At 44.5% G+C, this 14866-nt stretch overlaps 1 protein-coding gene across 1 annotated transcript in view; it reads right to left on the bottom strand.

Moving 5' to 3' along the window:
• The window catches only part of KIZ (kizuna centrosomal protein), a 44882-nt gene that overhangs the window by 14606 nt on the left and 15410 nt on the right, over positions 1-14866 (bottom strand). Inside the window, exons 5-10 of the mRNA XM_072035193.1 lie at positions 14192-14762; positions 11273-11486; positions 6648-6806; positions 6203-6371; positions 3567-3729; positions 2505-2571 (exon numbers count right to left, since the gene is read on the bottom strand). Coding sequence (XP_071891294.1) covers positions 2505-2571; positions 3567-3729; positions 6203-6371; positions 6648-6806; positions 11273-11486; positions 14192-14762 — 1343 coding nt within the window. The remainder of the gene's footprint in view (positions 1-2504; positions 2572-3566; positions 3730-6202; positions 6372-6647; positions 6807-11272; positions 11487-14191; positions 14763-14866) is intronic.

The raw sequence follows: 14866 nt of genomic DNA, 5'->3' as shown, positions 1-14866 counted from the left end.
ATCCTTTTAAGGCCACTTAGCACAACACAACCCTTTGCAAGGTGCCAGACTTCACGTGGGAATAGAAGAAAAGGGCAGACACCACCCAGCGCTGCTGGGCCAGCCAGCCAGAGAACTTTGTGTGGTGCTTTCTTCTGAAATGGAGACTTTGGAAGCTCACCAAAGGCATGCGATGCCCTGACTGCTGCAGAGCCGGTAAAGCATTTTGTTGTCAGAAACGGATTAAAATCCTTTTGGTTTCTGCTGGTGATGCACCAGAGGACCCAAGGTGCCCACTCCCTCCTCACACCCCAGCACCCTCCCAGCCAGCACCTGCCTGTCCTCACAGGACAAGGAGATACTCACGGCCCTGCAGCTTTCCCATCACAGGCAGCTGCCCATTTCCCCTAACTAGAATGTCAGTCAAAAATAGTTGTACAACAAAACGGTCATGTATTTAACTGACATTAAATATCAGCCTATCTAAGAAAAAAAAAACAAACCAAACCCTCTAAAAAGTCATTTGAGCCCAAAAAGCAAGGTGCAGATATACTGCCACTATTTTGGGCACTGAACAATTTCAATACTCCAGGGCTAGCCTGCAGCATGTAATGATGAGCAAAAAGCAAAGAGTGACAGGCTGGAAGAGCAAGGAGCCAGAAGAGAATGAGAAGCCTGGAGAAGATCACGGACTGAAGATGAATCACAGCTGAAAGGAGGACCTTGCTTTCAAGTGAGATATGAAAAGCCTCACCCTTAGACACAATGAGAACGCAGGCCACTGCAAACATGCTGCAACAACAGTAGTAAATAAAAATCCTTTCCTTCTGAATCTGCTTTAACTTCAGCTACTGTTCTTGGTGTTCTAATCTGAAGTATGATTTTCTCAGCATTTTTACAAATGGGAAGTATTAGTATTTGCAGATCCATTTGGTGAGAAAGCTAAGGGAGAGGTAAAGGAAAGGGGATGTACACACTTCAGCTTTTGACTAGCTGCCACCCAGATCAGGAGCCAGCACACCATCCAGTTCCCCAGCAGGAGAACTGCAGTGGACAACTCCCTGACGCATTTGTGACACATTTGTACACAAAATCTGCCAGGCTTCATAGCTAAAAAGAGTCCTGATATATTCTAAAATCCAGCATGGGCGAGAAGCAAACTAGAAGCCTTGGGAACTATAGATATTCAAGAGCTCACATTCTCCTTACCAAAAAAAAAAAACAACAAAAAACAACAAATTAAGAAAATCTGTGATGTCATTAGTTGGAGGAAGGTGCCATTCTTTACATCATTCTGGTCAATACTGTCTACAGATTATGGTGCTTGAACTGCAATCCTCAGATCTGAATCCTTTTAAATTACAAAGAAAATTAAACCTATCACAAAATCTGCAAAGTTTTAGATAAATGTTTTTCATGAAGTAAATCACACTTGTCATTTGAAAATTCAAGTGGTTTGTAATTTGTGTGCTTTTAATTCGTCTGAAAAAAAATCAGTGCAGCTCACATTCTGAAATACATCGCCGTGTGCAAGTGAAGGACATTTTAAGCAGCAGGAAAAAAGGAAAGCATTCTACTCTCAAAACCTCAAAAAAAAATCTAACTTATGTGGCTAACATCAGAATATTAATGCTGCAGTGTAATTCGGGAATACAAGAAGCAAATTTTTATATTTCACCTGCGAATTAGGCTCAAAAAGCAGCAGAGGAAAATCTCTATAGAGAAATGAATTGCACTCAAAGACAGGCTATTTTTAAGCCGTAAAAGAGCAGACAAGAACAGCAAATGCAACAGATGCCCTCGCACCTTTTTGTCAGAGTACACACCTGCATAAATAAATATTTAGCCAAACATCAAAATTTATAACGAAGCAGCCCACCACTTTGCAAAATCAGGCAAAAGAAAATTGAGACTTATTGCAAAGAGCTCTGCCCTGAATACTAATGCGTTATTGATACTTCACAACTGAAAAGCAACAGCATCACAGGATCCTAAGCAAGCCTAATGCATCTGCTGCAGGGAGATCTGAACACGGTTTGATAAAACCTGATTGCTAAAAATTTGGTGTTATCAGGCAGCTTTTGTAACAGAGGCAAAAGCACAGCTTACTGTCTAGCGGGATTTTTCCCTGCGCTTATTCTAATGATACACATTCAATTACTAGAGAAAGGAAAAGAATCAAATCAGAAACATCTGTAGTTTGCCATATAATTACTGGATCTTCCCCACAGAGACTGACCTTTGTAACACTGATACTAGGACCTGAAAGGCTAAATGACGGGATATTCACATGGTTTAAATGTGTAACATGATTACAAGGAATTAAATAGGCACTGTTATTTTCCATCTTGGTTTACATTAACATGAGCGTGTACTTTATGATCCTGCATTTAATCTTTGTGCTCGGTATGTAGTAGCTGAATTTACTCACTATTAGTGGACCCAAGCCCCTAAAATGCCATATTTTGATTATATAATAAAGTTGAATACTGCATTTGAGGTTAATACGCAGCCATTACTTTTACCTGTAATAGGAATCTTTTTTTACCACGCTTTCTTCCTGGCTCTCATCTTCACACCAGCTTGTGACTTCTGTATGTGAACACACCATAATGAAACACATTTCAAAGTGGTGGCGATCAGACTGGTTTGTTTTCTTTTAAGCCCTACTCCCTTTAATTTCTCACTTTTGTTATCTCTTGTTTATTGATCTAAACTATCCATTACCGTTCTTAAAAGAGGCGCCTACTGTGAACTTTACTCGAATGCAGCGCTGCTGTGCCTCTGTAGCTCCCAGAGAAAAAGGAAAAGCTAACCAAATGTCTTAAATAATTTAAGACCCAATGGGATTTCAGAAACAAACAGCCAACAGTAATTCTGCGATCTTGTCCAGAAGCCCGACAGCGACAGCATAGATCATACCAACCACTGAAAATTAGTTTAAATCAAAGTCCCCATCTCCTCTGCAGATAAAAGTGGCATGGATTTAGAAGGCCTAAATCAGTTTGTTTACATTTGCTGTGTAAAGAGCATTGCAACTTAATTGCCTGTCTCTTCTGGACTTTGATGTAAGGGATGCTATGAGAGCAGGCTGAGCAAGTTGCTGTCGCCAGTTATTACACTGAACTAATCTATTACGTCCTTATCTAAAGAAATTAACTGGATTTTCACTAACATCCACCTTTTAGGCTCTGAAATGGCACTGCACACCTTTCTTAGCATCAACACTCCTACTTTGGAAAACACGTTCTGCAGTCTGGCTTCATAATAAAACACAGCTAAGATATCACACAATTTCTAAACAAACATTTTAAAAATACGTATATGCATATAGATCCTGTTTCAATAATTACCACGATATCTGATCTTCTACAGAAAGAAAACAGTCACAACAGGTAGTGTTCATTTTAAGAAGTAACAATAGCGACGAAAAACATTGCAATGTTTTGGAAAAAATCACATTAATATATTTGTCATTTGCCAGTAGCTGTAACCGTCCCCAGCAGATTTGGATAACACATTTGTACCTTGCAGCAGAGCACAGCAGTAAGTTGGAGCACAGAGGCAGACCTTTTAGCACTTGTTACCTTGCTTTCCTGTGCCATCAAGCTGGGGAGCATGTTTTGCCTGCTTTATTTCCCCACCATCATTTGGGATCGATGGCAAGCTGTAAGATGATTCATTACTCTGAATAGATGACCTATCTCCACACCCTTCTTCTGGAAGGACCTCTCTCAACAGCGGTGGAGCCTGCAGCATTAAAAAAAATAAAAATAACCACAGCCCTATTATCCTGAGTCTCGAGCAGCAGCATTTTCCAACATACATTTAGGCTAATCTATACTTCACACAGTAATCTGTTTCCAGGGTATTTCTGTTAGATGTTGAATTACCTCTGAGTTAAATCAGTGCTAGCCCAGCAATTGCGTTCTGCCTTCAAGTAACACAAACTTTGAATTATTCTTTTAACAGCTATGCTTTCTGGAAACTGTTCTTATTTTGTGCCTTATGCATTCACTGTAAGCAAAACGTAAGAGTGGATGGCACATGCTACAACAGCAATAGAACAACAAAAAAAAGTCTTTCCTTCTCCATTTCAGGCACAGCAAAAAGGCAAATTAACACATTGTCAGCAATAGCTGCAACAAAACATCACTGAGGTAAGTGAATCTGAAGCCAAAGAACCTGACCCACCACTGGCTTCCTTCGGGCTCAATTCAGAATTTAGTCTGTATTATTACTACACATTTATCAAGTTTATTCTCTCTTGTCTGCATGTGCAGATCCCTGTAGCAGCACTATTTTGACCTCTGTTAATTAAACATTACTTTCAATGATGAACACATTAGATGGGAAGCAGACTTATTTGTAAGGAGCTGAGTTTAGTGTAAACATAGCGAAGTTAAAAATACATTAAATACATCTTCATGGTAAAGCAACTGTTCCTGCACATAATAAAAATACTATAAGATATAAATATATATATATATTAATTAATATAGCTACTGTTCTGTGCAGCCTGCTTGGAAGTCCGATGTTTCAAAGCATAAAATGAATCCTGGGATTACATTCAAGTGAATGGATTCTTTTAAATGGAAAAATAAGAGTTAAACGCATATACGTAGGCCACAGTAAAAAGTAGCAATAAGCAGATTGTTACTGCTTCTATTCACCCATAAAGCCAGCATTACGGAGATTTGACTTGATACAAATTTTTACATACAATCGTAAATTTATGTACAGTATTTATCTGCCACCAGTGCAAGGACACATTCCTTGTTCATCTTTTTAATATGCTGAATGTTTTAAGGCAGAATACAATGCACAGACAGAAAAAAGTTACCTTGGCTATCAATGAAAGTGTATAATTAACCAAAACATTTCATTATCCTTATTTCTATCAAATATTAAAACCAAAATATAGCCTAAACTGCTTTCTAATTTCTCATTAAAAATTAGAGGGGAAAGAACTTTAACAAATATTTTTGCATGTATGAACATATATGTAATACTGCCAGAGCATATGTACGTGTGCATACACTTTTTCCTTTCTTTCCCTGTCATTTGTACATAAGGAAAAATAACTCCTACAAAATCTGTAGAGTTTGCTTAAGTTTGCTTATAATCTTTCACATTAAAGTTTAAAAAGGACAAAGATGCTGTTATCTGTAAAATCAGCTGCATATTTAGTATACCAGACAATTCAGTTTCTTTTTTTTTTTTTAAAGGAAAAAAAACACTATCATGCTTGATAAAAAGCTATTAAAGCCACAGAGAAAGACAGATGATTAAGCCTTGCGATAAACTTGCACCACAGCAAGCATGAGCTTCTTTAGCTTCTTTAAATCAATACCAGATCTGAAGGGTAGAGCAGGCACCTCTGAAGACCTCAGAGGGCTGCTTGCTCCACGGGGCAATACGCTGCACCTACACCTGTGTCCCGAGACACACGGAAAGTCTGTTCTCTCCTTACCCACTTTCTAGCAATTTCAAGGGCTGATAAATGAGCACTAATTGCTCGTCCTTCCCCAGGACCCAGGTACTGGGTACTGTTAGAAGTGCAGGCAGGGCCTGCTGCACTTTAACAGTGCAATTTAGTCCTTTGGCACTGTTGATTTCGACATTATGTTGTTCTGTCAGGATATTAAAATTCCCACTCTGACCGATGTCAACTAGAAGAAAGCATGCTAAAGGGGACAGAGATCCTGAGAAACAACAACTTCTGGTCATGCATTTTGTGTTTACTTGGTTCTTCAGTGCCCCCGTGGCCTCCAGTACCTCATTTTCTGTGGAATTCAGGTTTCTCTTCCAAACACAGAAAGAGCAAGATAGGAAGAAGTCAAATACATCCTGGGAATTATAAGAATAGCAGCAGCAGAACATCCTACCCTAAGAAATACCTGTTTTTAGCAGTGTCTCCATTTGACTCTGCCTACAATAAGGCCAGCACACTGGGGGAAAACCCACTAATCACTGCACCATTGCATGATTCCCTGTTTAACAACCCCAGGCAGGGAAAAGAGTGAGCATTTACCAAACTTGCCAAGTGCACCGGAAAACCCCAGCACCTGTTATCACAGACGTGCAGCATGCTACAAGTGATGCTAAGCTGTGGGAGTTTTCTCTAACAAACAGCCATCGGGGAGCTCGGTGCAGCCCAACTGTGGTGAGCAGCAGCTGCAAGTGACCTGAGCCAAACAGATGGACGGACACCAAAACCAACCTGGTCATCTGGCACTTCCTTCCCCGAAACCAGCAGGTTTTCAAACATCGCCACCACCTCTTCAGTGAGCAGAGAGCAGTGCCCTGCCACAGACGACATGGGGTTTCTCGGAGGAGCCTGCAGTACATCCTGTACATCCAGTACATCCACATCCTGTGGCAGGTCTGGCCTAGGGAACACAACCGAAGGCAAGGCTCAGATGGGAGCTACCCTGCCTGTCTGCTTGCTTGGGGCTGGAGGGGCAGGTCAGTATGCAGCAAGAAAACGTGCAGCCCCTTTTGCCCTTAACTCACAGCATACACTTCCTTATTTTTGCTTGTAAAATGAAAACGTTTTCATTGCTGCACTAAAGAGACCTCTAATTTGTCCTTGTGGCATACACCCAGGAAAGAAGGGAGTGGAAAGAAGGATGCCAGTCCCCCAGGGAAGGCTGGTCCCCACGTACCTGCTCTGCTCCCCAGCTCCACGGGCAGCACACAGTGTGTTCCCAGGGAGGGGGTGGCCACCCCGCAGGCTCTGCAGTAACGCCTTTGGCTGATGACAGAGAGCTGCTTCTCCAGCTTCAAGGTCATCTTCTTTCAGGCTGCTGGCCTGACTACAAAAGCTGCAAAATAAAGCAGGTGCGATGTGAGGTATTTATTTGAAGACCAGAGAGACAGCCAGAAGAGGGGTGGATGCAAGGCCTGTCATATAGCCCTTGGCTAATGGGATAACCAGTGGGACAGCCAAAAGCAGCATGCCCATGACCAGGTCTTTGCCAGGGTTTGGTTACGCAAACAATGAGGGTAGAAACATCATGACAAGTTAAAGCTGAAACGGCACCTTGCATCTGCTCTGGCCAAATCAATTGTGATATTGAAACCCATTCCTAACGGCGGGCTGCGTGGCCAAGTCCTGTAAACCCTTCCTTGTAACTCCCCAGAAATCCTCCAACTAAGTGTTTATGAAAATCCTAGCTTAAGAAGGCTGACATTTAATTTTAAGTAAAACCACAAAGCTCCTCCCAGCTCTTGCAATTAGGAGCCTGTTGCCATTGGGCGACAGTCTGGGTTATCTGGTCCGGCTTTTGTTAACATAAGGGGTTTGGTGACTTTTTCCTCCTTTAAGAAAGGTTTTTTCTAGTTGTTATTCTGTACCCCAGCAAAGCATTATTAGCCACTTTAAGAGGACGGTCTCCTTCATGGAAACATATTTTTATTTCACAGGCACGATCTGCAAAGCAGGGCTGCAAAAGGCAATGAGTTTAGGCACAAGCATTTGTTAAAATAATTAGGTACACGGTTCTGAGTGCCATGTTTCAGCTCAGCGATGACACTGAAGCCACGGAAGCGCAGGGAGGCTTCCCGGGTGCTTGCTTGCAGGTGCCTGCTGCTCTGTGAGCTGGCCACATGCAACTGTGAGCATGAAGAGGCCGGCTCTGATAGGCAGCTCCTGCAGAGCTCAATCTGCACTGTGCATGTCAGCAGCAGCAAGATGCCCGTGATTGCTGTGGGTGGGTGAGCAGCAGAGCAACCAGGAACGAGCGACAGGGCTTGCAGGAACCTGTCAGGGACATTTTAAACACATTTCTGTCAAGCAGGTTATAAAAATAAACACCCTCACTTAGCTCTTCGAAGCAGCAAAGCACAGGTGATACGCTCTGGAGAAAGAAAAAAAAGTTGCCAGCCCCCAGCAAAGCTTTCCTATTTGCATCCACATTCCCTTTCGCGTACAGAGGCTCACAGCTTTCAAAAGAAACTGTATTTTAGAGGCCAGTTCTAGGAAAAGCCTGGGCATGGGAGAGCTGCAGCCAAACTGGCCTCCCCACAAACCAGAGAGTGGTGGGACAAGGTACAATAAGCACACGCAGCAAACTAACACTATGTCCTGCAGCTCAACAACAAACAACAGCTAAGCTTTACCTTCATTGCAAATCCTGATTTAAAAAAACTTTTTTTTTTTTAGACTGAAATCTTTTCTGCACATTCTCCTTATTCCCAACTGAGGAGCCAGCCAGCTCTTGCATCCCTAGCCTTTTCTCTCCAGCTGTTGGGAAATGTAAATATCTCGAAGTCAAAAAGAATATGCCAAAAAGGAAAGAACGCCTGAGAAAAATGGTCAGTGTAATAACAATGTAAATTAAGAGGTGGTTTCAAAAGGTTGAAAGAGATCAGCTTGATTTTTTGAACCAATTTTTCTTTGATGCATTGTAAAAAAGCACACAAAACTGGGAAAGGCAACATGCCACCTTGGGAAATATCCTCTGCTTTCCTAAAACTCTGCTCTTTTCCTTAGATGGCCAGATGCCAGCTTCTTCCTCCCTGCATTTTCTGCAGCACTCCCGTTCACTGCCCAGGACAGCAGCGCCGAGGCGCTGCGTCAGAACCAGGTCTCCTCACCCCGAAACAAAGCAGGCAAAGCCTTTCGCATGGCGCTTTCCAGCCCAGGTCTCCACCAGCCCACAGGGCCTGTCCACATACACAGGTTTTTGTGAGGAAGCTGCTATTTACACAGCCAACCTCGCTTTACCAACTGAAAAACGCTTTGCGCCACAGCTCACGTTATGTTTGCAATTATGCTAAGATACACCAAAGTTTTGTTTTCCATCAGACAGTTTGGCAACAGTGAGCATTTGAGTAGGAGCTGCCCTGCATTGCATGGAGTTTCCTAGACATTTGATCAGCAAAACAATACCAGGGAGATAGCATATGCAGTTAAACAGTGCTTTTTCTTCCCCCAAAGTCTTACAAAACCTGTATTTCAGCGGCCGGCTCGTTTCCTATTGTCTCCCTCCCCCTGGGTGGTCCTTCCAGGGTGCCACTCGAGAGGGATACAATAATAAAAAGGGAAGGGGAAGGAAGGGACACCAACATAAAGAAAAAACAAAATGTATGACAATCTGCAGCAGGCTACGGATCAGAGGTCAGCAAACAAGAGGTCCTTCTCTTTTACAGGTTGCTTCCTGGAAACAGTCTGATTAAGCTGACAGCTTGAATTATGTGTTACATTTTGTAATGCACAATCCATCTGTGCTAAGCCCTCTTCAATGCAGCTGAAGCAGCACAGGCATAAGCTCTGCCTTTCTCCACCCCTTCAACACCAGCCTTAAAATAGCCATCATCTTTCCACGCAGTAATTCTCAGAGACCCTTTCCCCCCCCCCCTCCCGCTCCCCATTTTTAAGCCCTTGAATAAAGCACTGGGTGCCCTGAGGAATTCCAAAAGGACAGAGAGGCAGCGGGGTAGGTGCCTGCCACAGGGAGACTTGGGGGCAGCCCCAGCAAGTCCCCTGAAGACCTGTGCCTGCCAGGCAGCTGGGAGAGGCACGCATGCAGCCTCCAGTCAAGCACACCTGCCCCGCAGCACCCCAACACAGCCGTGATTCAGCAGAAGCCCCATCCTCAGTGACTATGCCAGCAGTTGCATCACCCCACTGTGGGCTGTAACCCAGCCTCAGAGACTGCCCTAGGAGCCCCTTCCCAGCAGCGTCACCTCTCCTTGGCCATCTGACAGCATTACCACGAGATCACTGTTTTTCCACCCAGAAAAGGCAGGCTGAAACTAGACTGGAAAGAAACAGGGTTAATTCTGAAGTAAAATACAACATACAAACACTTCTTCTGGGGGAACAAACTTTTTTTTTTTCCCCCAAACAAGAGCTGAGTTAAAATGATGTCTCTAAAGTAAGGAAAGAAAGGAACTTTCACCCAAAACCTAAAACATAGGACTTCCTATCTTGGAAGAAGGATTTTGCCTGCTGAGTGAGCACTGACCTCAAAACTGCCTACATAGTTTGTTATTTATGTAATTGAAGTTCACCTGCTAATTACTGGGAAAGTTTCTCCAAGACTTTCAGCTCATGAATTATTTTGCGGGACTCAGGAACATGCACTGAATTTTGAGTACATTGGCGAGATGGACTTTAAGAACAATTGGTTATCAATTCAATAATGTAGAGGCTACGTATCGCTCCACAGCATCTTCCCATCTTCCATGCCTGACATTTCTGAAATTTTATCTGCATTTTAGTCTTCAGGTAAAAAAAAAAATAAAATTTGTATCTCTTCTGCAGAAACACACAGCAGAGGATCGCACTTGTATGGCCTTGAGAAACAGGTATTCAGCTCAACATAATGTGAGAGGAAACATTTACAATCTGGTTTTAGTCATGCTCCAGAGATAATGCAAACAGCGAAACCTTTCTTATAATTTAGCTGGGCTTCAAGAGCATTGCATAATATTTTCATCAGTTCATGAACAACTAGGCATCACTAGCATCTACAGAGAGAGAACAAAAGGTTAAATTACCACCGCTCAGCTATGACTTCTCCAGCAAAGGCAAGCACTCTATGCAACTTCCCTGCAAAGTGTTATGATTAACAGGTGTTATACAAAAGAAAAACTGTAAAAGCTATTTAGATGTAAATCAGATGATGTTTCTATAGCAAGCAACAGTCTGATGCAAATGTGAAATGGTGAAGTTACACAAGTGTATATTGGTGCCCATTAGCTTCTGCTCAAATGGCGTTTATTAAAAAACAGACTGATATTGAAATCAGCTCCTAATACAATGTAAACATGGATACAGGAAGAACAGATGTGCTAAACAGATCAAGATACAAACAAACAGGGAAAAAAAACACTGCAAAAAAAATATTTCCTCACCCTCCACAGGTGAGCATGCTGTTTTCCTCCAGATGTGTTCCCTCCCCAGCCCACAGCCACCCCTCATTCAGCCTGCAGGCCTCCAAGCAAGCCCTGCACCATGACAGCCACTTCAGCTGGGCACATCTCACGTATGAGCGGGGCCAGCCCAAAGGCAAGGAAGCGCAGCACCAGCGGCATACAAGGTGAGGGAGGTACACGAGCTGGTAGCAAAGCCTTCACTATTTCTGTTGTGGTCAGGAAAAGCAGCGTGCAAAGAGTGATTATTGCCTTCAGGGCACAAGACGCAGCGATGCCAGCAGTGGCACGGCTCTGTTGGGGCACAGCAAGGGAGCAGAGCCAGCTGTCCTCTGTAGCTTGGAAAGACATCTGGGGACACCTCTGTGACAGGTACTGCCCCGCTGGGCTAGGGATCGCAAGGACATACCCATCTGCTGCCAGGCTGCCCAGGGGCTCTTCTTCTGCTGCACAGGGGCTGGATGGCTGCGGAGAGAATACCTCTGCGGGGTGGGTGCCTCCAGCCCACGTCCTGCTCCCTGCTGCCATCAGCATCCCCTTGCCTGCACACACCAGGGGCTCGCTGCTGCTGTCCTCGCTCACTGCCTGTGATGGTTGCCCGTTACTGAGGCCATCCTGGGGTCCTGCAGAACAATAACCACCACAAAAAAAAAAAAAATTACTCCCAAAACATTAGCAGGACCAAGGAACGAGTCGTGGTGCATGGGATTAAACCAGGATGAGCCACCTGGTGCATTCTCCAATCTCACTTGCAGGCATGAGCAAGCACCCCTCTTGCCTTTGCTTTGCTTTCAGGCTTTCCACGCCCTCTCCCCACATTCTGTGTCCTTCTGCACTTCCCTCGCAAGGGGGAGTTTGGGGAGGCCCTGGCTGCACTCCCAGCTTAGATTTGCAACTGGAGGCATCTGGGAGAGATGCCCAGCACCAGCTAGAAGGAGCCCTGCCATGAAGAGCATCTACCTCCCAAAACTGCATCTGGAAAAGAAATGAAAAAAGTTTTAAAAAAAAACTTTTATTGAGAAAGCTTCAAAAAAGCTTTTCTTGTGGGGGGGGAGGGGGGGAAATGCACCTGAAGAGGCTTCTTTCACAGTTTTTTTAAACCTTGCAGAAGAAATGCCTGCCCAGAGGCTTTTAAATTCAGCACGTTAATTACCTTTTCTAAAGAGGGAGAATACAGGGCTGAATCGCGTGCCAAGAAAGAAAAAAATACACCTACTTTTTAAAAAACACCAAAACTGAATGGACCAACAATTGTTGGAATAAATTAGCATCGGTCATAGAAATTCCCAGTTTTCCATGAAGTTCACCATGGGTCGGAGTTAAGCAGTATCCATGCAGCTGCTTATGGTACAGCATATCCAGCTTTTTGCTCAGCTTAGGCCCAAATTATGGAGGGCTGTGATAAACAGCAGCCGATACCAGGACCTCCTCTCCTTGCACAAAGCCTGGCACACGTTGCTCCTGCTATGCAGAGTGGAGCCAATCGCCTTCTGCTCCCCTCCCTTGCAGCACAAAGGGCCAACTTTCAGGAGCTGGAAGACTATGCCGTACAAATCCAAACCTGGCTGACATCAGCCCGCTCGCTCTGCAGCACGCGCTTGGCAGCAGACCTAGCAAGCCCTGTGGGCAGCCCAAAGGGATCACCGTGCTGTGACAAAATGCCCATTTTAATTTCAAACCCAGCTGCATGGTTTCTCTGAAGGCAGAGGTACCCCACTGCGGAAATGAAAGGAGCACTCCTCTTCCAGCCACACAGCACTGACCCCTTGCACTGTCCTTTGGGCAGCACCGAGCTGCCAGGAGAGCCCTGGGACCATCCATCCCCCCCAGCTCCAGCTGGAACAGCCTCTCACAGCAGCACAGAAGTGGAAGGTGTGCCACGTGAAAGAAAATCAGAGGCAAATAGATTTCCATGGGAAAGAAAAAGCTATAGGGAGGGGGAGAAAAAGAGCAAGTAGTACAGAAGATCATCAGAAGATGGGGATGGCAGCTTTCATCTATACAGAAAGCCATGAGCATTACAGGAGAGCTGGAGTCCCTGCATCACTAGGGTTGCCAACAGTTCCCATTAAAAAGCTCCATTTTAGCTATTCTTATGCAGCTTGGAAAACTAGTTTAAGTCAAAAATCACTATGTTAACTGACAGGGCACGGCATTTCTTCCAGGTCTTAAAAATGGAAGAAACTGTTCCTTGGAGACAAATCTTTGTCACTGCAACCTCAAAAACAAGTCTGTTAGCTAACTTCAGAATAAGCAACCAAGCCAGTAAAAACAGGAGAGAACACATTTTGTCTTGACAAAAAAAATATATAAAAAAAAAGGTGAGAAGTTGGGAAGCAGCCTTCAAGAGAAAGCACAGTCTTTCATCCCTGTGTGAGAACATCCCAGCTGGAGAACCTGCACCACATTTCTCAAGAAAGCATGAAACAAGTAATAGTTAATCCAGCCTAATTCATGAGAATGCTGGTTCTTGATCTGCATTTCCAAATCTCATTTTCAGAAATGGATGAGCTATTCTGCACAAGCATTTGAAGGAGAAGGAAATCAACCTGAAAGAGAAGTCGCCTATGCTGCCAGTGAAATATGTTGACATTAAAACTCCTAAAATGAGGCTCAAACTACTTCAAGACAACTGTGGTCACAGTAGAGAAAAAAAATCTTCGCTTTCTAATAGAGGTGCCATCCCCTAGTTCTCAGATTAGACTTGAACAAGTCTCACATCTGCTAGAAGAACAGCATGCCACAGATGGATGAGGAGGCTTTATTTTACAGAAGTCATCCAGCTGAGCAGAGTGCATCCAATAGGACCCCTCTAAACTTTGAGGTCCATCTTCAGCAGGCTGCCAGGACAAAGCAGCCTCATAGGAGCCACTGAAAGGGACTGCAGAAGGTCTGGTACTGATGCAGAAAGCCCAGTACAGCTGCTTGCTCTTGGTTGTTGCCTTGCACATCCTTCATCCTCCTCCTCCCTTTTGTCTGCTCACAGTGAAGAGCAGAAAGAAGCCAAAACCCTGAGGGATGGAGCAGAGGATGATCAACAGCCACTCTGCCAACAGAGGTGAGCAAAGCAGAGTAGAAGCATAGAGCTGTCTTGCATCAGAATACCCCAGCTGGAAAGTGAAAAACAGAGTAGCTTCAGCACCCAGTGAGCCTGTGATGAATGGCCTGGGAGTAAATACAGTCAAAAGAAGAAAAAAAAGAAAAAAAAAGTGAGAGTGACAGTATACTTCAAGCAAAATACAAGAGGTGTAGGGAAAAAAACAGCAGCCTGGGGCATCTGTTTGTGATACGTGTGCTCCAGCACAGTCGGGCAGAGGCTCCATCATACCTGGGATGCTTTCCTGGTCTTCCTCAGAGATGCCGGGCTCAGGAACAAATGCCACAGGGACAGGCTGCTTGTCTTCTGCACTTGCTACCAGGTGCTCACGGGTCACATCCTCCTCCTCCACTGAGATGTCACTGTTTAAGTCAGCAGTCCTGCTCTCCATACTTCCTCTGTTGGGTGACAGCAAGCGGCATTCAGCAGGATTTCTGCGCTCTGTTAAATTAGTAAGGCTACTGCGCATGCTGCTCTCTGCCAATGCCACTCCGGATGTGATGGGCATTTTCTCCCACACCAGGACATCTGCCTTCGCATCTTGTTTGTCAGGTTTATTCGTACATGGCATGTCACTGCCCACCCGTGGGAAGCATCTGCCTGTCTCATCACTGCTCAGCGCTGCCTGTCTGTGGGAGCAGGGCTCAGGCACAGAGTGGCTCTCAGCAGCATGCGAGGCTTTCTGCTGCATGCTCCAGGCAGCTGACATGTGGCGGCCCATGAAGATTGTTGCTGGGTGATATAAGCCTCTTGACATGGCTGTCCCGGAGTGAATTCCTGCTGGTCTCACAACCCACGGATTCTGGAAGACACAGGTGGAAGACTGCTTAAGGAAACAAGCAGGCAGCATTATATACCTGAAGTTTTTCAAGGATTGCACGGCGGTTTCCTGGAGGAAAAAGTATC

Source organism: Anas platyrhynchos, chromosome 3 (genome assembly GCF_047663525.1).
Source record: "Anas platyrhynchos isolate ZD024472 breed Pekin duck chromosome 3, IASCAAS_PekinDuck_T2T, whole genome shotgun sequence".
NCBI classification, from domain to species: Eukaryota; Metazoa; Chordata; class Aves; order Anseriformes; family Anatidae; genus Anas; species Anas platyrhynchos.
The sequence above is the reverse complement of the archived record's forward strand: the minus strand, read 5'-3'. Positions and strand labels throughout refer to the sequence as shown.